The sequence below is a fragment of the Vipera berus genome (assembly GCF_964194415.1).
Source record: "Vipera berus genome assembly, chromosome: 3".
In the NCBI taxonomy this organism is placed as follows: domain Eukaryota; kingdom Metazoa; phylum Chordata; class Lepidosauria; order Squamata; family Viperidae; genus Vipera; species Vipera berus.
The window spans coordinates 193910614-193934538 of record NC_138204.1 but is presented as its reverse complement, the minus strand read 5'-3'; the positions used below and the strand labels follow the sequence as shown (position 1 = coordinate 193934538).

General features: G+C 41.0%; 1 protein-coding gene across 3 annotated transcripts; it reads left to right on the top strand.

The window, feature by feature from the left end:
* Positions 1 to 1374: 1374 nt before the first annotated feature.
* On the top strand, positions 1375 to 15577 carry PABPC1 (poly(A) binding protein cytoplasmic 1). 3 transcript variants are annotated; one of them, XM_081326033.1, is made up of 15 exons: positions 1375 to 2107; positions 7717 to 7910; positions 8008 to 8123; positions 8618 to 8748; positions 11052 to 11146; positions 11379 to 11516; positions 11597 to 11692; positions 11927 to 12199; positions 12445 to 12535; positions 12924 to 13037; positions 13362 to 13516; positions 13705 to 13789; positions 14487 to 14617; positions 14717 to 14810; positions 15144 to 15577. In XM_081326033.1, the coding sequence occupies exons 1-14, from the start codon at positions 1915 to 1917 to the stop codon at positions 14807 to 14809; spliced, it is 1905 nt and encodes a 634-aa protein (XP_081182159.1). In that variant the 5' UTR covers positions 1375 to 1914; the 3' UTR covers position 14810; positions 15144 to 15577. The 3 variants fall into 3 exon arrangements, with proteins under 3 accessions (XP_081182159.1, XP_081182158.1, XP_081182157.1); XM_081326032.1 differs by having other exon boundaries at positions 8618 to 8757; positions 12927 to 13037; XM_081326031.1 differs by having other exon boundaries at positions 8618 to 8757.
* The last annotated feature ends 8348 nt before the right edge of the window (positions 15578 to 23925 follow it).

Genomic DNA, 23925 nt, shown 5'->3' with positions numbered 1-23925 from the left:
CACCCTGCCTTGCAGTGGCAAGAAGCCTGCAATGGAATGGGTAGAGGACCTTGTGGACTGAGGGAAAGAGATACTGCCTAGGGAAGGATCACACAAGTGAGGGAGGAGGCCACAGTGAAAGTAAGGATTAAATATGTCAAGAAAAACAGAAAAAGCACTTCAGTGCAGTGAGATCCTTAGTATCTACATGATAGAATAAAGTAAGATAAGTCTAGAATAAATGGGCACTGGATTGAAGGCAAATGTGAATAACGGGCATGAAAGAAGTGTGCTGTGATTTGAGAATACAAATATGATTAAATCAAAAAGGGAAATATATGACACATAAACATGCTAAGGGGAAAACACATGAAGGGTACGTTAGATGGAGTTGATGAAATTCTCAAGAAAGAACTGACAATGTTAAAGAACAAAAGATAATGTATGAAATATTGGTATAATCCAATTATTTTTTCTTTCACCTGCCTTTTTTTTTGCTCACTTCTGTTCATTGTCTCACTTTATATAACACCACTTCACTCCGAAAGGCATATATACTACGTATAGATGTATGTCAATTTTATAGGAAATTATCAGTGAGAACCAGTTTGGTGTAGTGGTTTAAGCTGGTATCAGTTTGGGAAGCAAGCGACCAAGAGCTCTAGGCCAACTTTGGCATCAAGCCAGCTGGATGACCTCGGGCCAGTCACTTTCCATCAGCCCTAGGAAGGAGGAAATGGCAAACCACTTCTGAAAAATCTTGCCAAGAAAAGTGCAGGGGCTTGTCCAGGAAATTTCTGAAAATCCGATACAACTGAACGGAAGAAAAAAAATAATTTTATCAGGAAACTCTTTTAACAGTATATAAATCAACTCAGTTCAATGATTTTGGTAAAAAAAAATCCTTCACATTTTGTCTTCACGGCCGTCTGTTTAACTGTAATTCGCCTTCAACCTGAATTGCAGCGCTTTGGAACACATAAACAGAATTAGGCTTTCTTATCCAAACTTTGCATTAACGCTGCTTTTCCCGAAAAGGAAGACTATGACGGGTATGCCGTTACACAAGTGAGCGGAAAGCGCATGCGTTTCTCGGGTTACTTCTCGACAGCCCTTTTGGTAACGCCCTCCTTCCTTGGTCATAGGTCTGGTCATAGAACTGAAAAAAAACACCAACTGCTCATGCGCCCTCGGGTGCCCAAATTTGGGCACCTGCGTCTCCTCCTAAAGAGAGACGTGCTACCTAAGGGCTACGCGCTGTTGCCCCGCCCCTTTCTTCGTGCTCTTTTCCCATTCCCCCAGCCCCTTGAGGCGACGCATGCGCACAGAGGCTTCTCAGTGCGTGGCGTGCTGTACGGTGGAGGCGGCTGGGGGCGGGGCGGCTATATATAGTGCGTGGCCGGGGCGGTGGCCTCCCCCTTGTCCCCCGGCCGATGACGGTGCTGCGTGCACAGTGTGTGTGCTCCGGCCTTCCCCGGACACACCAGCTCTGCCGCACCATTTACTACTAGAAGAAAAAAAAAAAACCTTTAAAAATCCAAAAAAAATATTAAAATCCGAAAAAATATTTTAAAAAAATCCTCGCCTTTACTACCCGTCCCCACCTGCAACCGGCCGGTTTGGTATAAAATAACCCGGTGAAGCGAAGCGAAGTCCCGGACCCGGCTTAGCCGAGAGGAGACCCGCCCAAACCACCTCCATCCACGCAGCAGCAGGAAGAAGACCCGCCAACAGCGGTAGCAACAGCAGCAGCAGCAGGAGGACCCCCCGCTCCTCCACCCGCCAGCAGCTCCGAGCGCTCGAGCGAGCCGCCAACCGTCGCCAACCGCCGCCGCGGAGCCGTTGAGTTTAGAACCCCGCCGGCCCGTCGCGGCCTCCTCGGCGCTCGCGAATCTACCCAGCCGCCTCTTCCCCCCTCCCCGTCCCCCCGCCAGCATGAACCCCAGCGCTCCCAGCTACCCGATGGCCTCGCTCTACGTGGGCGACCTGCACCCCGATGTCACCGAGGCTATGCTCTACGAGAAGTTCAGCCCCGCCGGGCCCATCCTCTCCATCCGCGTCTGCAGGGACATGATCACCCGGCGCTCGCTAGGCTACGCCTATGTCAACTTCCAGCAGCCCGCCGACGGTGAGGAAGCGGGGAAGGTCGCGGCGGGGGGAGGGGGGGGGCTAGAGGAAGGGGGTCTCGCCCCCCACGCGGGCGTTCCCGGGATCCACTTTTCCGAGCGAGCACATGGGAAAGGAGGGGACGGGAGCGGCAGAGCAAGGGACACGTGGGGACGAGACAGCCGGGTTTCGGGCTCCGGCGTGGGAAGGCCAGAGCGCTTGTTGGGAGGGCTCTGGCCCACGGCTGCCGCTTCCTTCCTTCCTTTCTTTCGCCGTCCCCATGCGGGCTGCCGCTTAAGTCTTCTCGGCGAGCGCGTCCATTTTAACAGTCAGCGCGGTGTCCCTGTCTCGGGCCTATCCCTTCCCGCGCCTGCCTCGTCTGGAATTCCCCGCGCTCGGGAGAGCAGGCAGGGGGAGAAAGGACGGCGAGGGAGGCCCGCGCGCCATGCCCCTACTTGGGCTTCCGTTAGAGGGAATCGGTCACGCCGTTTGCGAGAAACGAGTTGCGGGGAAGGGAGGGGGGGAGGGGAGATTTGCCAGCCCTCGTGGCAGGACACCGAAAGTGAAGGGTGAGGCCTGGCCGTCGAAAGGCCTTTTTTTCGGCCCTTCACTTCCGCGAAGGCTTAACGCAGACTTCGGGATCACGAGGCAAGGCCTTAAAATGTCCCCCGCAAGGGCGTGTCGGGCGCTCGCTTCCGCCGGCGAAGGCGCTGAGGCGAGAGCGCGGATGAATGGCAGCTGGGCGGAAATTCCAGTTTAATTATAAGTTTTAAAAGAAGTGCAGGAGGAAGAAGAAGGCGGAAGCGAGGCCCTGAACCTGCGGTCACTGAAACCAATATAAGGCCGTGTTTAATTTATCCTTTCCTCCTATGGAGTACTTTTTAGCCCCTTGGCTCCGGAAAGCAACGATGAGCCCGATTCTGTATATTAAAAAAGTAAACGTGTGCCATCTTTTAAACACTTAAAAAGTCTTTTTGGTCCACGTCTAATGGAACATTTTCTTGATTATTGCATTTGAAGCCTTTTGACACTTAACTGGTTTTTGTTCAGTTGGCATAAAGCAGGGGTCTTCAAACTTGGCCCTTTTATGACTTGTGGACTTCAACTCCCAGAATTCCTCAGCCAGCAAAGCTGGCTGAGGAATTCTGGGAGTTGAAGTCCACAAGTCATAAAAGGGCCAAGTTTGAAGACCCCTGGCATAAAGCGTCTCAAACGTTTTGGCCTCGTGATATATATTAAAGTGTAAGATAGCATTGTTTTCTTCCGGAGTTCCATAGCTTACTGTCTTGAGTGACCAGAAATTGAGAAGAACTCCTCTGACTTGCCATTGGAGGATATCTAAGGGAAGCCTGCTGTAGCTAGACTTTATATTGATGGATAGGGGATGGGTGAACTATTGTCAAATGAAAGGCACCAGGAATTAGATTTTGTTCCTAAATCTTCAAAGTGATTTTGTTTTCTACTTCAAGAGTAGCTAGCATACTGAAGCAATAAATATCTATTAGGCTAAAAAGTATGAATTTTTAAAATTCATATACGCACCTTAATATGTTCTTATATTTTCTGTGGTACTTGAAATGACCAATGAAGAATAAATGAAATAAAAAATTGTTTCTTGATTTATTTTGGATTTAGTACACCTTATTTCTTGTGATATAGTTATACACAATGCATTAAGGAAAAATAAATCACATTACAAATCGGTAAATCATCATGGAAAACTGGTTTCCAATTTATAGTGTCTAGCAAAATGGGAGGCGCTGTTTTTTAGTCCTGTAAGCCTGGATTGTCCAAGCATGGGAGTATATTGAAGGACAGATTGTGTATGAATTCAGTCAGCAAATAACAGTCTGTTCATTGAGGCTGTAGGGATTGCCCAGAAATAGGATTATTTCTAAAGATCCATTTCTCAAAAAGTATTAAGAATTTTTTCCAGCTAGCTTCAGTATTTTGCCCACATGTCTTCTCAGATGAGGATTTATTTATTCCAGAAAATAATGGCTGTGTTCAGACATCACAGTAAGCTGGAATTCAGAATTCTTTAGAATTCTAGCCTGTGTATGAATGAACAATATTTTGGTATATGCTACAAATGCTATTACTTCATTCTTTTTAAATTATCTAAATAAACCTGAATGTCCAGAGTTTTGGTTAAATTAAGTAAACCCTTAGAGTGCTCTTTTTTTTCTCCTAAAAACCTACAGCAGATAAAAAAACACAATGGCTGATGATTGTTTTGGAGAAATAAACGAGAGTTTTGCAGTTAATTGGAACTAACTGTTGATGTCGGTGGGAATAAAATGAGAACTATGAAGCTACATGCACCAATATATTGCTTATTCCCAATCAAAGCTGAACTGAAAGAATTTTAGCTTACTGTCACATCAAATTTAGTTAATGATTGGCTATACATTTAATAAAAGATGTTTAGTCTTTTTCTCTAACGTTTTGCATTTTCAATGGCTTTAAAAGTGAAGAATAAAGTTGTTTAATTAGGTAATCCTGAAATGCTTTTTTCTTTTGTTAGAACATTATTATCCAAAGAGAGAGGCAGAAGATGTATAGAAATTCTATATATACTACAGCAGATAGTTTCTGGAAAAAAACTATTTAGGATTTGCTTAAATGCTTCAGTGAATTGTTTTGAAAATAATTTATATTTTTGAGTTAATAGAATATGTACGCAAAACAACATCTCTGCAGCGTTATCACTATATTCTTCATTTATGTTATTGAGAGTTCAAATTCTTATAATTTGCTTCATCTCATTAGTACTAGGATTTGAGTAAGCATGGAAGAAAGCATCTGTATGTTTTGTTAGAATAATTTAAATTGGCACGCTATGTGTGTGTTCTCTTTTTTCACTGACCCCTGCCTCTATTCAGAAATTTTGTACATATGCAAAGGGTTGAGCTACTACCTCTACTGAATTGGCAACTCCCACTGTATGTGCTCTGTCTTGAAAGCAGCAGGTGGAGCTGTTGTTTCAGAATTGCATTCTTTGGAGAGAAAAAAAACCCTGAGGTAGCACATTTAACTAGCACTCCATGTTCAGGTTAAGATTAAAAAGCTCTCAAGTTCCTGTTGCAGGCCAGTAATTAAAAATATGGGGCCATTGCCTTACCTTGCTCTCCTGTTTTCCATCAGAGGGTCCATCAGAGTCTTGACCACATTTCCTAAAGTGCTCCTTGCTGACTCTATTGTTGCCATTTGTGTTGCTGCACTCTGCATTGTTTCTGAAAGGGCAGTAGATCTTATGAACACTTTTTATTCATGGTTGCCTGGTTAAGCTTTTTAGCTGCTGATATTCAGTGGGTTAGGACTCTAAGCTTGTCGATCAGAAGGTTGTCAGTTTCGTGGGTCGAATCCCGAGTGCCGCATAACAAGAGTGAGCACCTGTTACTCGTCCCAACTTCTGCCAACCTAGCAGTTCAAAAGCACGTAAAAATGCAAGTAGAAAAATAGGGACCACTACGGTGGGAAGGTAACAGCGTTCCGTGCGCCTTTGGCGTCTAGTCATGCCGGCCACATGACCCCGGAGACGTCCTCGGACAAGCGCTGGCTCTTTGGCTTTGAAACGGAGATGAGCCCCTAGAGTTGGGAACGACTAGCACGCATGTGCGGGGGAACCTTTACCTTTACCTTATTGACTAGTTGTATCTTTAGCCAATCTAGCTGTACAAAATTTGGGATGATAGAAATAGTAGTGGATAAGAAAATACTTATTTATATGTTTAATTTTAGCAAATTCTAACACTGTTATGTACTATGTCTTGCGAGATGTAATAGTGTATAAATGGATACAGAATGCAAGAGCTGAGCATCATTCCTGTGGGTTGTTTCTCTGTTTCTGATAGACAGTTTCTAGATGCTACTGTATAACGAAACAATTCATAGACTACTGGGAAATGGGGAAAGTGTTTCCAGTTATTTCTCATGCTACATTGTTCTGTAATGAGCATGGGTGGGTAGCAAGATGCATTCATTTTTGAACTTGAGGTAATGCTTTGAAATTTTAGTCCCATTGACTCTCATTCCATCCCCCTTTTCTTATTGGCTAACATACACTTTCTGGTTCATTGGGCAAGGTTTGTTTCTTGTTTATAAGTTTATAGTTTTATCATACGTTCAACCCTAACCATAACAAAAAAAGAAGAAAGTGTACAAAAGAGGAAAAAGTGGTCAATTAAATTTAATATTTAACATATAGGATCCATCCTGGCTGAGTGCTGAAAGAAAAGGAAAAAAAGGCAATAATTTCTCCCCTTTTACTACAAACACAATGTGTTTGTGTGTGTATAAGTAAATAAAAAAGCAGCCAACAGGTTGAGCTAAACATTACACTAATCTTCAAATCCCTCTGTTAACCATCTGTTATATTTAGCATGTAGAAGGTCCACAAATGGTTGGTTTCCAGTCTCTTATATAACTGTCTAGCCCATTATCTCTAATCAAAGCAGTTAATTTCACCATTTCTGCTAATTCAGTCATTTTCAAAATCCATTCTTCAACAGTCGACATTTCTAAATCTTTGCAGTTGTCACCAGGTGAAGGAATAGCACCCCAAATTGTTTTTCATTGACTTGTCTGTCATACCTAAAAGAAAAGCTTCAGGTTTCATTAATATTTGTATCTTAAATATTTTTTTTGCATTGTTAATGTTTATCCAGTATGTTTTTACATATTTACAAGACCAGCACATATGATAAAATGAACCTGGATTTTGACTACATTTCCAGCACTTATTAGAAATCCCTCTATACATTTTCGCTAGTCTATCTGGGGTCAAGTACCAATGATACATCATTTTATAAAAGTTTTTTTTCCAAAATATAAGGTAAATTTTAGTCCCTTCGTCCATACATTCTCCCATTTATCTAGTGTTATACCCCCCAAAATTTACCCATTTTACCATACACTCTAACATATTCATCTTCTAGATTCATCTTGAGTAGCATTTTATATAGTTTAGAAATAAACTCAAAAGTTTATTGAGTTGTGGATGAAATAGGAATTTGAAGACATATCTTTAGCAAAGGTGAACTTTAAAAGTCAGTTTTACCAGTTTCCTTCATTTACTAGAAAACAGCGCTTTTATACTATGGCAAAATAGGATTTATTTTACATTACTTTGGAAACGTCATAGTGTGATTCCAGTTTTTTATTTCCTAAGCAGAAAATCTATCATACTTCAAGAAATCTTTTAGTTGTTTTGCTTATGAGTAGAAATTTCTTTATTAGTAGCAAGCTAATAACTGCAGAATGATCTTCCATCTGTTAAAAAATGCTTGTGGCACAGGTTGGTTTTATACTTATTGCAACTTGTAGTAGAACAGTATAATATATTCATTAACCACCTAAATTTTTTTAAATGTCAAGGTTAGGTGAATATTACTAGCTGATTTTTTAAAGTTTAAAATATAATTTTGTTAATATAAAATTTTGTACTTCCACTTTCAAATGTGTAGCTTGCATCTACTAAACTGTCAACTTTTTCTTTGACACTTCCACAATTGTCAGATGAATGAGTAGTCTAACCATTCTTTGGAGTTCAGGAAGCAAACAATAAAGTTGAAGTTATAAACAATGACATTATTCTATTAGGATTAAAATAATCCTTTTGTTTTACAGCTGAACGAGCTTTAGATACCATGAATTTTGATGTCATTAAAGGCAAGCCAGTTCGTATCATGTGGTCTCAGCGTGATCCATCTCTTCGAAAAAGTGGTGTTGGCAACATTTTCATTAAAAACCTGGATAAATCAATTGATAATAAAGCTTTGTATGATACATTTTCAGCTTTTGGAAACATCCTCTCTTGTAAGGTGAGTGGAAAGAAAGCAAAAAATGGGGAAATGCTGCAGATTGGAACTAATATGATTAGATTCAGTTGATCTCACAAACATTCCAATACTTTCACAGGTTGTATGTGATGAGAATGGATCCAAAGGCTATGGGTTTGTACATTTTGAAACACAAGAAGCTGCAGAAAGAGCTATTGAAAAAATGAATGGAATGCTGCTTAATGATCGTAAAGTGTGAGTACAAAAGTATTTTTCTTCGAGCTTTTAAAAGTTAATCCATGTTTAGAAAAATCCATTTTACAGAAATCTACATTAGACACTTGTTCCAATGTTGGCTTACATTATTAGAAATATATATTCAGGAAAAAACAAAGAGGGACAACTTATGTATTGCATAGGAACTGTGAGAGACATAATATGTCACAATCAGGAGGAGTCATACCACACTTGCTGTGTTTCCCTGTATGGGAAAGTACAGCGGGGTAATATAATTGCTCCATTCTGAGCAGTCTGTTGTAAGACAGTAGACTAGAGAAGCTTAGTATTCTGCTGTTTCCCTGAACGTATAACTGCAGTGTGCTATGGCAGCTGCTCGCATGCAGGGAAATGACACAACATATGGGTGAGCGCCTCAGATATTGACCATAAAGAGTATTCCTTTAGACACAGTCATGTAGTGAGCATTTCAAAATATCTAAGTAGCTTCTTGTCTTGCCTTTTAAAACTAGATTTGTTGGAAGGTTTAAATCACGTAAAGAACGGGAAGCAGAGCTTGGAGCTCGTGCTAAGGAATTCACTAATGTTTACATCAAGAATTTTGGAGAAGACATGGATGATGAGAGACTGAAAGAACTCTTTGGCAAGTTTGGTAATGTCTTGAGCTTTTCATGTATATAAAAAAGAGAAGAGTTGGTATATTACTATAATATTTCTGCCCAACTGCAACTCCCTAATGTTAGCTTTTATTTAATAGATTTGTATGCCGCCTATCTCATCTAGAGGTAACTCTGGACGGCTTACAAACATTAACAACTAGTAAACATGATGATAAAACAATAAATGATAATGATGATCGAGAACATCCTGTCATACAGCATCACAGTCTGGTTTGGAAGCATCACTGCTTCAGACAGGAAGGCGGTGCAGAGAGTGGTGAGGATGGCCGAAAAGATCATTGGCAGGTTCCTCCCTCCCATCCAGGACAGCATAGCACAGAAGCGTTGTTTGAACAGGGTCCATAAGATTATCTGGGACACTATTCATCCTCTTCACAACCTGTTGTCCTTGTTACCTTCTGGGAGGAGGCTTCGTGGTATCCGTAGCAGAACATCTAGATTCAGCCATAGTTCCATTCCATACAGCATTAACCTTGTGAACTCAGGCTTCCTCCTTCCGTTATATATTCAAGATGGACAGTATTTAATATTTTATTATGTATATGTAGGGGTGATGGTAGAGGACAGGAAGGCCTGGAGGAACGTTGTCCATAGGGTCGCGATGGGTGGGACACGACTTCGCAGCTAACAACAAAGGGGTGTGGGTCTGTACATATGTTGTATATAGTATGTTTTAGGTGTGTCGTATATGTGTTTTACTTTGAGAACGGGCAACTAAATTTCATTTTTGATGTGTGCCATTGTGCCCACAGTAAAATGACAATAAAGAACATCTTATCTTATAATTTATAATTGAAAGATGGAAAAGGGAGCACGAAGTACATGGGAGAGGTGGATTCTTGTCTTAATCCAATAGCTGCCTCTAGAGGGTGTACTCCCTTTGGGGCCCAAGCCCAATTGACTGATCCAGGTCTTCAGGCCTTACAGAAGGTCAGGGGGTGCGGGTGCGGATTCACCTTGTCAGGTACGATGTTCCAAAGGGCAGGAGTCAGGGCAGGAAGGGCTCTTCCAGACCCAGCCAGTCAAAATTCCTTGACCAACAGCTCCATAGCATGCCCTTTCTCCCAGCATGGGTGGGGTGAACCAGTCGCATTGGGGTGAGACTGTTTCTCCTATGCCATGGAGGTGATAACCAACACCTTAAATTGTATTCACAAGAAAACTAGCAGCCAATGCAACTCAAAGCAGTGGTGTAACATGGAATAACCTAAGGGCCCCAAGAACTGCCCACACCACTGCATTCTGCACCACTTGTAGCTTCCGAATATACGTCACGGGTAGCCTCATGTAGAATGCATTGCAATAGTCCAGCTTTTAACTGGAGTTAGCAAGAACTGAACTAGTAATATTCTATATGCATATGAATTAAAGAATGTGATTTTGTGGCTACTGGTTTTAATTAATTTCTTTTATACTATACTACTGTATTGCCATTCCACTAAAGACAATTGATGAAAGACTGAGAACAGTAAAAAGAATAAAGTACCATAATTACTCCAGCATACCATATATACTCGCAGCTAAGCTAATCCATATTTTTCATGGTATTTTTGTCAAAAACTCAAGTATCTTCTTATGGATCGGCTTATACATGTGTATATACAATGTGTTTAACTAGTTATGGCACCTATAATTCTCAGATTATCCACAAGTATATAAATCTATGTCAAAATATCACTAGTATTTGCTGTCATAAACAGTAGAAATACAACTATAAAGACAGGTCCAGAGTGATTGGAAGTCTTGATTAGTTCAAATGTGTTAAAATTGTACTTATTTATTTATTTATTTATTTATTTATTTTATTTGATTTCTATACCGCCCTTCTCCCAAGGGACTTAATGAACACTTGCCTTCAGAGGCACCCAGAATTGTTTACCCACAGATTTACACCCTTTTTCTGACTTAACTCTTTTAAAATATAAATGCCTGATGTGCTACATTAAATAGCCACATTAAATAGTGCTTTTAACATTGGACACAATATATAAGCAGCACAGTCTTCCCCAACTATACTACTGTTGTCCTGGCTGGGGATGCTTGGAGTTTAATTGAACCCATAGATAGGGGAAGGGCTTTCCAGCATAAAAATATGTTCAATCCATAATACCAGTAATTTTCTTACAGTTACTGTAATAGACAAAATGGGTTTGTTGATCTTTCTGATGCTCTCCCATCTGGGAGAATCTTTATAAACTATGGGATAGATTTTCTCTAAACCTAAGTGGATGGCAAATATACGTAACAAATTTTGTATGCTTTATAGGGCCTGCCTTGAGTGTGAAAGTTATGACTGATGAAAGTGGAAAATCCAAAGGCTTTGGTTTTGTCAGTTTTGAAAGACATGAGGATGCCCAAAAAGTAAGCCTGCATATGATTTTGTGTTAGCTATGGAATATTTTATGGCTAATTTAATTTTGGGATTTTTCTTGGTTTTGTTGATACACATTACACTATGTTAAGTCTTGTCTGTGCTTTTATGCAGTATTGATTTCATATTATCAAATTTGCTATAAGAATTCTTTATGCTTTGAGTATAATACATTGTATATTCAGTTAATAGCAGTTTAAAGTATATTTTTTATTTATAAAGGCTGTAGATGAGATGAATGGAAAGGAACTCAATGGGAAGCAAATATATGTTGGTCGAGCTCAGAAAAAAGTTGAAAGACAAACAGAGCTTAAACGCAAATTTGAACAAATGAAGCAGGATAGGATTACAAGATACCAGGTGAAATTTCACTTTGATAATTACATTTTTGCTGAATTTTTACCTTTACAGGTTATGACATTCTTTTTTCTCTCCCCAAGGGTGTAAATCTATATGTGAAAAATTTAGATGATGGAATTGATGATGAGCGTCTGCGCAAAGAATTTTCACCATTTGGCACAATAACTAGTGCAAAGGTAAGCAACTCCATTGCAGATAAAATGTTGATTGGAAAATTGTTTACCTCTCATGTTATCAGTCCAGTCAGTAGGCTACATGGAAGAACAGCATAGTTCAAGTGTAGCCATCTGTACTAGCTGGGGGTTTAGTCCGTCATTGGTAGAAGTGCAAATGGTACATTCTATACAGATGTACAGTGTGATGCTGTGCTCATACACAATGTTTTTAAGCTTGTGTGTTTCTTTTGATAGGTCATGATGGAAGGAGGCCGCAGTAAAGGATTTGGATTTGTTTGCTTTTCTTCACCGGAAGAAGCAACCAAAGCAGTTACAGAAATGAATGGTAGAATTGTGGCCACCAAACCACTATATGTGGCTTTAGCTCAACGTAAAGAGGAACGCCAGGCTCACCTCACCAACCAATATATGCAGAGAATGGCAAGTGTGAGAGCAGTGCCCAATCCTGTCATCAACCCTTACCAGCCAGCACCTCCTTCAGGTTATTTCATGGCAGCTATCCCTCAGGTATGGTTCGAACCTCTCCCTATTAAGCTTAAATTCATTAAATCAACCAATCTATCTAGATATATGATGGCTATTAATATAGTTTATCTCTACTGCTTTAGAAAGCCTTCAGAACTTTTACATGGAATAGTCCAGCAATTAAGTTTAAATGGAATAATGCTTAATTTCATAATGCTGCAGCTTTGTGAATCCTGGCTTCTGAGTGAAAGGCAGAATATAAATCAACTCTTTTTTATCCTCAACAGACACAAAACCGTGCAGCCTACTATCCTACTAGCCAGATTACTCAACTTAGACCAAGTCCTCGCTGGACTGCTCAGGGTGCCAGACCTCATCGTAAGTGGCTTGGTTTTCTTACAGAATTTATTTGTATTTGTTGAATTTAGATACTGCCCATCTCACAGAGTGATTCTGGCGGTGTGCAATTAAAACACAAAACCCTAAAGACTATAAAAATATAATCAGTAAAAGAGCTGGATGAAAGCACGAACAGAATAAGCTAAAAGGAGTGAGGGGGGTCATCAAGGTGCCAACTACCCTCTGGGTTGCATGCTGCTCAGTGAGTTCTATGCAAGTTGGCCAGGTCTTCAAACTCTTTCGAAAGGCCTGGAGAGCAGGGGCCCAGTCACCTGTGGAGGGAGAGAATTCCAGAGGGTGGGAGCCACAGCAAAGAAATGTGGGCTTTTATTAATTTCTAAAATACATACTTAAACTATCTTAAAAGCAGCTTTCCAGAATATGCCAGGTGCCATCCGCCCTACAGCTCCCAGACCACCATTTAGTACGATGAGGCCAGCTTCGTCACAAGTTACACGAGTCATGTCAACACAGCGTGTTGGTGAGTTCTGAAGGGTTTTTTTACTTTAATTTTTAAACAACACAAGGCAAGTTGGAAGCATTGGCAGTAAGGATAGAAAAATACTAAGAAGTATAGTGAGTGGTGTACCTAGTTTTCTTTAATTCCTCTTTTTGTAATTTATGTTTGTCAGTTATGTACTCTTAATTACATCAGGATAATTGGTTAAATATATGCAGTTCAGTTGCACTTTCAGGTTTGAATGTCATATACTTTAAAAACCCTTAAGCAAAAATTGGGCAAGCAGACCCTCCATAGTACAGTTGAAAAGTGTTCTCTCTTAGCTTGAAATCCTTTTCTTTTCAGCAAACACATCAACACAGACCATGGGTCCACGTCCAGCAGCAGCAGCTGCTGCAGCCACTCCAGCCGTACGCACTGTTTCACAGTATAAGTATGCTGCGGGTGTTCGCAATCCTCAGCAGCATCTTAACACCCAGCCTCAGGTTGCTATGCAGCAGGTAAGCATGAAAACTATGGAACAACCTTAAAAGTTTTACTCTAGTGAATTGTTTGCCATTCTGATGCAGCGTTCTGCTCTTTGTGGTATTCATATCTGAATGAGAGTAATGCAAATTTAATCAGTATATTATTTGATGTAAAATTATCAAATAAATTAGTTAACTCATTCAATGTTCTGAAATTCTAGCCTGCTGTCCATGTACAAGGTCAGGAACCATTGACTGCTTCCATGTTGGCTTCTGCCCCTCCACAAGAACAAAAGCAGATGTTGGGTAAGTTGCTAGTTAAGCAAATGTGAACGTGAGGAGAATGGGAAAGCAGGTTTTGGTGTGTCACGTTGAGGGCATGGAAAGAAAGCTACAGCAATATATTTGAACTAAGTACAGAAGGAAGATAACTACAGGTGGCACTACCTATTTATCAGTACTCCTGTCCACTTGCATAAAGCATTCCAAGCACTTAACGCAGTGTTTAAATGCAAGGAGTGAAACTACATTTCTGTAAGCAGAAGTTTTCTATATGCAGGCATGCACTTCGAAGTCGGTCCTCATGTCCAAGAAGATGTGCCATGCATCCCTTATGACATTCTTTTTAAAACTGTTGACATTATTTAAATTTTCACTTACTACAGGTTAACCCAGCTGAAAGTTATATAGAGGAAAGAGAAGGTGCAAGTTTCAGATGGAAGAAGCTAGTTTCAGAGTTGTAGGATAAGGGAGGATTTCAAGAGAAGAATTTCTTAATAATTCAAATCATTTTATTGATAATGGCATTAGCTGTTCAAAATTGCAATCTTTAAGATCCCATTGTTATGAGCACTTTTAAGTTTATTCTCTTAACTAGCTTGTTGTGCCAAAAGAAAAAACTATTTTTGTAGTAGTGGAATAGAACTAATTAAGTAGTTCTGTTTAGGATAGATACACAGATAATGCAGTCTTGTAAAGTCACAAATTGTGAATTATTTTCTAGGAGAACGTTTGTTCCCTCTTATCCAAGCCATGCACCCTACTTTGGCGGGTAAAATAACTGGTATGTTGCTAGAAATTGACAACTCTGAACTTCTTCACATGCTTGAGTCTCCTGAATCTCTTCGTTCGAAGGTAGGGAGAATCTTCAGTTAGTGTTGGTTTTCTTTTTGGAATCCAGCCTATTTTACTTTTTAACAGAAATAGTAGTAATCCAGTTTTCCCGTTAACTAGGTTGATGAAGCTGTAGCCGTACTGCAAGCCCATCAAGCTAAAGAAGCTGCTCAAAAAGCAGTTAACAATCCAGCAGGAGTTCCAAGTGTCTAATGTAAGTATTCATGAGAATAGGCTTCATATGTGAAATAAAAGGGGTTGCATTTCATTGCAGGCATTCATCTAACTTCCAGTCATTGTTAATGGAAATATTTAACTAATATTGCTAGATGCCTTTCTGCTTGTATAATTTTTGTTCATAAAATGAGATGGTAGCCAATGAGCTTTGCAGTTCTCCCATCACATGTTTGCTTAGTGGCCATTTCGCTTCCAGTTTAAGGAACAGATTTATTAAGCAGGTGTAGAATGCTTTTGAGACTCAGAAATAATGCACTAACAGTGAAAATGGGCCTCAAAATAATTTATTTATTATGTTTTTTTATTACAGAAGACCCAGGACTACGTATTATTATATCGCTTCACCGAAGGAAAAATATCTAAACATGGAAAAACTACTAAATATTGAGAAAAACATTGCAAAATATAAAATAAATAAAAAAAGGAAAGGAAACTTTGAAGCTTATGTACACAACAAATGCCAGGACTAGCAAAACCCCTAGTCCTAGATTACCTATTGATTTAAAATCCAAAAAAATAGCAAAAGTTAAAAAACAAATTAATGTTTTATAAACCCGGGGAAAAGAATTTTCAGCACACTACAAAAAATTTAAAGCATTCCTTTCTTTAATTTTGTAATTTACTGTGGAAAAGCTCAGAATATCACTACTGTTGTAGTTAGCAGTAAGGATTGATAACTGAGCAAAGAACCATAATTTGGATTATACAATTCTTGCTTTAATAAAAATTCCTTAAACATTGGCATTTTGAATTTCCTTTTTCTTCTAATGATCTGAATTGAATTTATAAAGTCCTGTACTAGAAGTTCAGATAAATTTATATTATGCTATTAACAGGTTGATTGTAAATTTAAAAATGGACTATAAGCAGCTAGTTTTATTCTTAATACTGAATTTTGAAAAAAATATTCAGGTTATTAACTATTAATTATTAGGGGTACAGTAAAATATTATATAAATAGGTTTAAATTAATCCCTCATTGCTATTTTAAAAAGCTATTACATTTGGGAATTGGAATAGAGTGGTGTTCATAATGACAGCAGACCTGATAGAACATATAGGTGAATTAATGCAGATACTTACAATGAATTAATGCAGATACTTCAGCCTGAAATAAATGAGGTAACATTGAAATGTTTGTAAAGAGTAAGAGAGTGGATTGAACTGGTTCTTTGCAAATATTTCCCCATTGTTGTGTGGGTTTAACAAGCTGGGATTAGTTGTTTTGGTACTCATTTGGAGCATCCTGTCTTTTTAGTTAGGATAAATGGTTTTTATTAGATAATCTGTTCTGTACCAGCCTGCTACCGGCCCTGCAGAAAAGGCAGGGACAACCCCTTTTACAAGAAGGCAAGAGGCTGGAACTAAGCCTGCCAAATTTATGGACACAAAAGCAAACAGAACAAGACACGAACCATGAAACAGGAGCTATTCAAGCAGTTGCCTTCAGCAAACCAGCCCTCCCACGCATTCCCCTTTTATACAGTTCAGGGCGTGGCTTCTCTCTGCCTCCTTCTGAGGTGCCCCATTGCCTTCCTCTGTTTACTCCTGATTGACTGCCTCCTGCGTCGGGCGTCCTTGAACAGGGCCAGCTGTGGGTCATCTTCATCCACGCTGTCAGGTTAACACAGCTGGGTCTCCGTCGTGACCAGGTGGGAGGGGCCTGGCTGAGGGCTCTCATCAGCAAGCTCTCCAACCCCCTCAGCAACCTCTCCAACACCCCCCTCCTCCTCCTCTGAATCATCCGACCCAAATGCCGAACCCACAGGCTGACCCTGAATCACAACATAATCTGCCTTGCAGAATGACATTAAGACTCTGAATTCTTATGGAAAGGGACACTTTTTTAGGTTAGGCAGTAGACTTGTAGGTAGCACCTCTTTTTTGCTACTTATGGTATATACGTGTATGCCACCAGGTGGTGGTGTAACCTTGAAAATATTTGAGGAATAAGATTGTTATATAAATAATCAAGTGGGATCCATTCTACAATGGTGGCTATGTGACCAGCTCATTTCCATTTTTTTTACTCTTGATATCATATACTTTTGTTCATTCTCTATGTGCATATCTATTTTGTCTTGTCTTGTAATGCCGAGCTTGTATCTTTCCATGGCTGTTTGTGCCACTCTTAGCTTTTGTATTGATTGTGAGGTTAGTATCCATGTTTCACTGGCATATGTTAGAGCAGGTAGCATACACTGATCGAAAACTTCTCTAGGCATAGGGGAAGGTTCTTGAAAATTATGCTTAGCTTGCCAAATGCCTGCCAGCCACATTTAACATGCTGTTGAATTTCCTTTATTGTATTACCTTCCATTGATACCTGTTGGCCAAGATATATGTATATCCCACTTGATAAAAGGTGTCTGTGAAAGAGACCTAAAAAAAAAAGATTCTTTGACAACATCGGCAAGTATTGCAGGCTAAAATGATAATAAAAATAATAGGTATTAGTTTATAACTGACCAATCAAATCTTAAGTTGTGCAATTTTAGCATATTGTACAAACTTGTAGCCTTGAAAAGACAAGATTCCTACCTGGACAAGGAGGAGAGTAAGAATAGCTTGCGTTGTTCTTGATGTGCTTTGGATTGGCTGAACTCCTCCAAAGCTTGTGATGACACTAATTGCGAAGTATGGAGCAGAAGAATAACTGACATCTTACCAATACTTACATATTCTGTAATGTGTTAGGAAGACTGGCAGTAAGATGATAAATCTTTCGAACTATTTTCCACTGTTTTGAGCATAACACTTCACTATAAGAATTCATTGTTTCTCCAAGCTTCTTTCTAGGGTCAAATTTTCCAGGCTGTGACAATGGTGGGATTGGAGTCAGAAAAGTAACTTTAAAAATTGGAAGATGGATTAAAATGTGTATAGAAATCTAGAGAGATCAGTTCCTAAACTTCCAGCTCTGGCACCCCTACCAGGACATTCCCTGTTACTATCACTGCAGGAGCTTTCAAACTGACTTGAAGTTCTGATTGCAATCGTGTTTAGGAAAAAAAAGATTTGCAAGAAAGTGCACTGAGTATCTAAAAGCATTTCTTTTCACAAATGGATCCCCAGAGGTTCCAGGCGGCGCTGGGGTCCCCACCTGCCTCCCTTGCTCACAGCTCGGCAGATGCCTTAGTGGAAGCCTGGGAAAGGGCAGCCACTGAGGCCCTTGACCGAGTTGTACCCCTGCGGCCCCTGACCCGGTGCAGATCCCGTCGAGCTCCATGGTTTTCCGCGGAGCTCCGGGAGATGAAGCGTCGGAGACGGGGCCTAGAGAGCGGTTGGAGATCCAGCCGATCCGAACCCGACCGATTGCGACTAAGAACCTACACTAGGTCTTATCTCGCTGCGATAAGGGAGGCGAGGTCTAACCACTTCGCCACCCTTATCGCGTCCGCAGATAATCGCCCGGCCACCCTGTTTAGGGTGACTCGCTCCCTCCTGAATCAGGAGGTGAGGGAGGAACCCTTGCAGGGTCGTGCCGAGGAGTTTAACCAGCATCTGTCGGACAAAATCGCTCGGATTCGGACCGGTTTGGACTCTGACTGGGCAGAGTCTGTCGAGCAGGACGCGGGCGGTCTTGTCGATATCACCTGGGAGGAGTTTGATTCTGTGACTCCGGAGGAAGTGGACAGGATCATGGGGAGGCTGAGCACCACCACATGTTTATTGGACCCGTGCCCTTCCTGGCTGGTCTATGCAGCCCGGGAGAGGACACGCAGCTGGTTCCAGGCAGTTATATCGGCTTCTCTGAGTGAGGGTAGCTTCCCCGCCGTCTTGAAAGAGGCGGTGGTGAGGCCTCTCCTCAAGAAGCCTGCCTTGGACCCAGCTGTATTGAACAACTTTCGTCCTGTCTCCAACCTTCGCTTTCTTGCGAAGGTTGTTGAGAGTGTGGTGGCACATCAGCTCCCTCTGGTCCTGGATGAAGCGGATTATCTAGACCCGTACCAATCGGGTTTCAGGCCCGGGTACAGCACGGAGACGGCATTGGTCGCGCTGGTGAATGATCTCTGGAGGGCTCGGGACAGGGGGCATTCCTCTGTTCTGGTCCTGTTAGACCTCTCAGCGGCTTTCGATACCATCAACCATGGTATCTTGCTGCGGCGTCTCAGGGGATTGGGAGTGGGAGGCACGGTTTTACAGTGGTTCTCCTCCTATCTCCAGGGACGCTCGCAGTCGGTGTTGGCAGGAGGGCAGAGGTCGACCGCGAGGTCTCTCATTTGTGGAGTTCCTCAGGGGTCGGTCCTCTCGCCTCTCCTGTTCAACATCTATATGAAACCGCTGGGTGAGATCATTCGTGGTTTTGGAGTTGGGTATCATCAGTATGCTGATGATACCCAGCTTTTCCTTTCGACTCCAAACCACCCCAGTGATGCCCTCAACGTTATGTCCCGTTGCCTGGAGGCGGTTCGGGTCTGGATGGGGAGGAACAGACTTCAACTCAACCCCGACAAGACCGAGTGGCTTTGCATACCTTCATCCCGGGTTTATTCGGACATTCCACCTCTTACTATGGGGGGTGAATTATTACCCCCCGTAGATAGGGCTCGCAACTTGGGAGTCCTCCTAGATTCACGGCTCACCCTGGAAGACCATATAGGAGCTGTGACTAGGGGGGCTTTCGCCCAGGTTTGCCTGGTGCGCCAGTTGCGGCCCTATCTAAGCCGGGATGATCTATGCACGGTCACTCATGCGCTCGTGACCTCTCGACTTGACTACTACAACGCTCTCTACATGGGGCTGCCCTTGAGGACCACCCGGAAGCTCCAACTGGTACAGAATGCAGCCGCGAGAGTTGTGTTGGGAGTCTCCCGATACTCCCACGTTACACCTCTGCTCCGTGAGCTGCATTGGTTACCAGTTGCCTTCCGGGTGAGATTCAAGGTACTAGTAATGGTATTCAAAGCCCTACATGGCAGGGGTCCGGAGTACCTGAGGGAACACCTGCTGCCGGCATCGACTTCCCTTCGCCCTGTGCGTTCCCACAGAGAGGGCCTCCTCAGGGTGCCTCCGGTCAGAGAATGTCGACTGGTGGCCCCCAGGGGGAGATCCTTCTCTGTGGGCGCCCCGGAGCTATGGAATCAGCTCCCGGTTGAGCTCCGGACGGCGCCCGACCTTCGCTCCTTTCGCCGCGAGCTAAAAACATACTTTTTTGAACAAGCTGGCCTGGCCTGATGAGGGGATCGGGGGGTGGGTTTGCTATTGCTATTTATTAGGTTTTAAATATCTATTTTAGTATGTGGGCATTTATTTAATTTAGTTTTAACTTTTGTAATTTGTATTTTTATTCTTGCCCTGTTCACCGCCCTGAGTCCTGCGGGAGAAGGGCGGTATAGAAATATTATTAAATAAATAAATAAATAAATAAATGACTAGGCTGCCACAAGCTTCTGTCGCTGGAGTCTGCAAAATAGGCCACTAAGTGGTTTCATTAATCTCCAAGAGGATAATGCTCTTCCAAGAAAGAATACCGTATTTTCAAGTATTTGGCATACAAGCTCAAGATCCCAGGTCAATTGACTCCTGCTTTGCATTGGATTGCTGCTGACCATGACATTGTTTATGTCATGGAGCCTCTGTTTTAATCAAGTTCCAAGTGCTACCACACCCCTTTGCTGCTTCATCATGTTCTAGTCACTCCAAACAGCTTATCCTGATTAATGCTGTTATTGACCGTACCTATTGTCAGTCCCATTTTCAATTATACTATACTGGCTATCTTGCAAGCACTAAGCTGCATCTCTTAGAAAGTGCCAAAAGAATAAGCTCATGCAAATTCTTATTTTTTAAAAAAGATTAACAGTATAGCAAGACACACTTAAATACTTTGCTGAAAAATAGCAAGCTTTAGCCAGAGTTTAAAGATAAGCCAAGCATGAATCTCCACCTTGGGTAAACTGGCTTTCAGCCACAAAGAGGTTATGGACACAGTTGGGAATTTGAAAAGGAAAATGCAGTGTTTCTCGAGGATAATAATAGAACATGATCTTAAGGTGAACTCCATATAAAAGTTTGAGCCAGTAACTTAGTATCAAATAATTTGATGACTCAAGAATGAAATCACTCTTTTAAACAGAAAAATCCATATCACTTTACTGTCTGCATTGCAAATTTATCTGAAGCCCGCTACCTGAGCCCCAGGGTACACAAACACTATATGGTTGAAAGCGCTTGATCTGCTCAATGTTGCTGTGTGTTGTCAGTGTTGCTCAGTATTGACAACTACTTTATCTTCTAATCATTAGAAGAAAAAATATTGCAGTGTTCCTGAGGCTATTTAGTATCTGGAATAAAGTACCATTTTCATAAAATGGAAAACTAGCACTGATGTTACCTACTTTGGTAACGAAATTTCTGCGAGAAAACAAGCTTGGAGAGCACCAAGGACCCACAGGGGAAAATTTCTCAAGCTATTTAGGAAGATCAAAAACTGGAAAATACAGGAGCTAGAGGTATTATGTAAAAGATGAAAGCAAAGAGGCCAGTGAACACCCTACTTTAATCCCTTTCTGAGTTGGGATACAATTTAAGTTACCTCAATGCATCTTATTTGGAATCTTAACTCACATATGGAGCATGTGGTATATATCAATGTTTTAAGCCACAAACTTTTCCCTACAAGATTTTTCTATAATCAACAGTCACTAATAAAGTTGTCAAATGTTATTTACAGAGTGCTCTAGATTTACTTTTTTTTTAAAGCCATAACAGTAATACCTGGACCATAGATTCTCCTGTTCTAAAGCTTGCACATTCCTCAGCCAGAAGCTCCCAGCCAATCTTGAAGTTTCCAACACAGCTATCTAGCATCTAATTTACAGTGATCAGGAGTTTACTGGTTGGTAATTTACTAAATGAAACAGGATAATAGCCATAGCCCACTTACTAGGAACGTCGAAGTGGTAAGCTTTATGATCTCTTGTAAGAGCAAAAAACTAGGCAAAACCTTCCTGAATCCTTTCCTTCTTTAATAGAGTTTATTTATTAAATACCACCATCTAATTAAGTCTGTTTAGTGACCAATGTCTTCTATATGAGCAAGATGTTGAACTTTACTAATTTTAAAGGTGAAAGATCTTTTTACCCAACCAAATGCTCCATGAAATCAGAAAGAAATCTCATATGCTCTCCCAGTGTCAATCCACTTTCTTCCTTTGCTGGGTCTTTCTGTGGTACTCAAAAATAGTTGCCATTTACTTCACCTCACTAGCCCTTCAAGGTAGCCCAGACAAGTACCTCAGTAAATACTAGTTCTTCATTTATTGTAAATCACATTAACAGAATCTTGCAAGTTGGAAAGTATTCCTCTCCTTTTATTCTGAAAAACTAGGGAAGGTCTGCTTCCCATGTCTCCTTGGCTTCCATGGACTGAAGATACCTTTTGCATTATGGTTGTCTAGTTTGTGACTGCTATCTCCAAGTTCATTCCCACATACCATTACATTTTTTCTTCAAAGGTTTATCTTTCAACCATTACAGCTTTTTCCAATAGAATATTATACAGTCTTTTTTGTAATTGCTTATAAAGTGGTTCTTCAAAGGACCTTAGAAACTGTTTTTACCTCTGGCTACTTCCTAGACTAGAGCATTCTTTCTACTTTAATATTAAAGTATTTGAAACATTAACTGCAATTGATCTTTGCTGGTTGAAAATGAAAATATGTTTTTTATTAGTAACTTCTGATGAATGAGTGAACCTTTTTGAAGATCCGCCTTACGTTGTGTTCCACCGGGATAAAATAGTGCTTTTATCTCACTTCCAGTTTCTTCTGAAAATTGTCCCTTCTTTTAATATAAACCAGGAAAGTCTTGCCTTTTTTCCTTTCTGATCAGTCTCAAAAAATTCTTCACACTCCCTACAGAAATAGCAGGCTTTGACTCTTTTTTCCTGGCAGAGCTTGTTCTTTCTAATAAATGTCTACTGCTTTGTTACGGACACCTGAAGTGTGGTTTAATAATCTTTCACAATTGATAGCATGCTTGGTTATTATTACTATCTTCTTGACATAACAACAACAACAATATGATGATGATGATGATGATGATGGAAGGGACCTTGGATGGATGAAACATGTAACAGTGATACCCATTGTCATCGGAGCACTGGGAACTATGTCCAAAAACTTTGCAAAACACATCAAGAAATTGCAGCTTTCTGCAAAAACTCCAGCAAAGCTACAAAAAACTGCGCTACTCGGAACATCTTACATTTTAAGGAGATACCTGGTTGATACCTAGGATGCTGGCGGCAACCTGTGTCAGCCATTAGTGCCAGTCAATTTGAGTGTTCAGTTGACTGAGTTTCATGTTTTATGAATAAAAGTTTTATAATAATAATGGAAGGGACCTTGGATGTCATCTACTCCAACTCCAGTGTTGGAGCATTCACCGCTTCTGGAGGCAGGTTGTTCCACTGATTAATTGTTCTAACTGTCAGGAAGTTTTTCTTTAGTTCTAGGTTGCTTCTCTCCTTGATTAGTTTCTATCTGTTGCTTCTTGTCCTGCCTTGGGGTGCTTTGGAGAATAGCTTGACTCCCTCTTCTTTGTGGCAGCCCCTAAGATATTGGAACACTGCTATCGTGTCTCCCCTCGTCCTTCTCTTCATTAAACTACACATACCCAATTCCAGCAACCGTTCCTTATATGTTTTATCCTCCAGTCCTCTAATCATCTTTGTTGCTCTTCTCTGTCCTCTTTCTAGAGTATCAACATCTTTTTACATCATGGTGACTAAAACATGAGATGTACATAAATCAAAGGCAGAGAACAAAATGCCATAACTGGTTCTTCAAGTGGTCATTTGTTAATTCACACAAACCTCCCATTTTTCTGTACAAGCAATCTATCCATCATGCTAGTTTCTCTGTTGGTCTCAAGAAACTGTGGTAGATCACTGAGGGAGCCTGGGGCCAGCTAAGAATAATCCTATTTCAGAAATCAGAAATTTCAAGGCAAAGCACCAGGCTATCGTCAGTCTGAAAAGATAAATCATAATATCATAATCTATGTTACACTCTGATTTAAGATGCAAGACTGAAAGAAAGATAGATGTTGAAGAAACAACTAAGACCTATTGGAGAAGAATAAAA

Coding starts and splice junctions, on each gene's coding strand:
- PABPC1 (XM_081326031.1), top strand. CDS start 1,915: ATGAACCCCAGCGCTCCCAGCTACCCGATGGCCTCGCTCTACGTGGGC. Junction 11,517..11,596: donor ATAGGATTACAAGATACCAG/GTGAAATTTCAC, acceptor TCTCTCCCCAAG/GGTGTAAATCTATATGTGAA. Junction 14,618..14,716: donor CTGAATCTCTTCGTTCGAAG/GTAGGGAGAATC, acceptor CCCGTTAACTAG/GTTGATGAAGCTGTAGCCGT.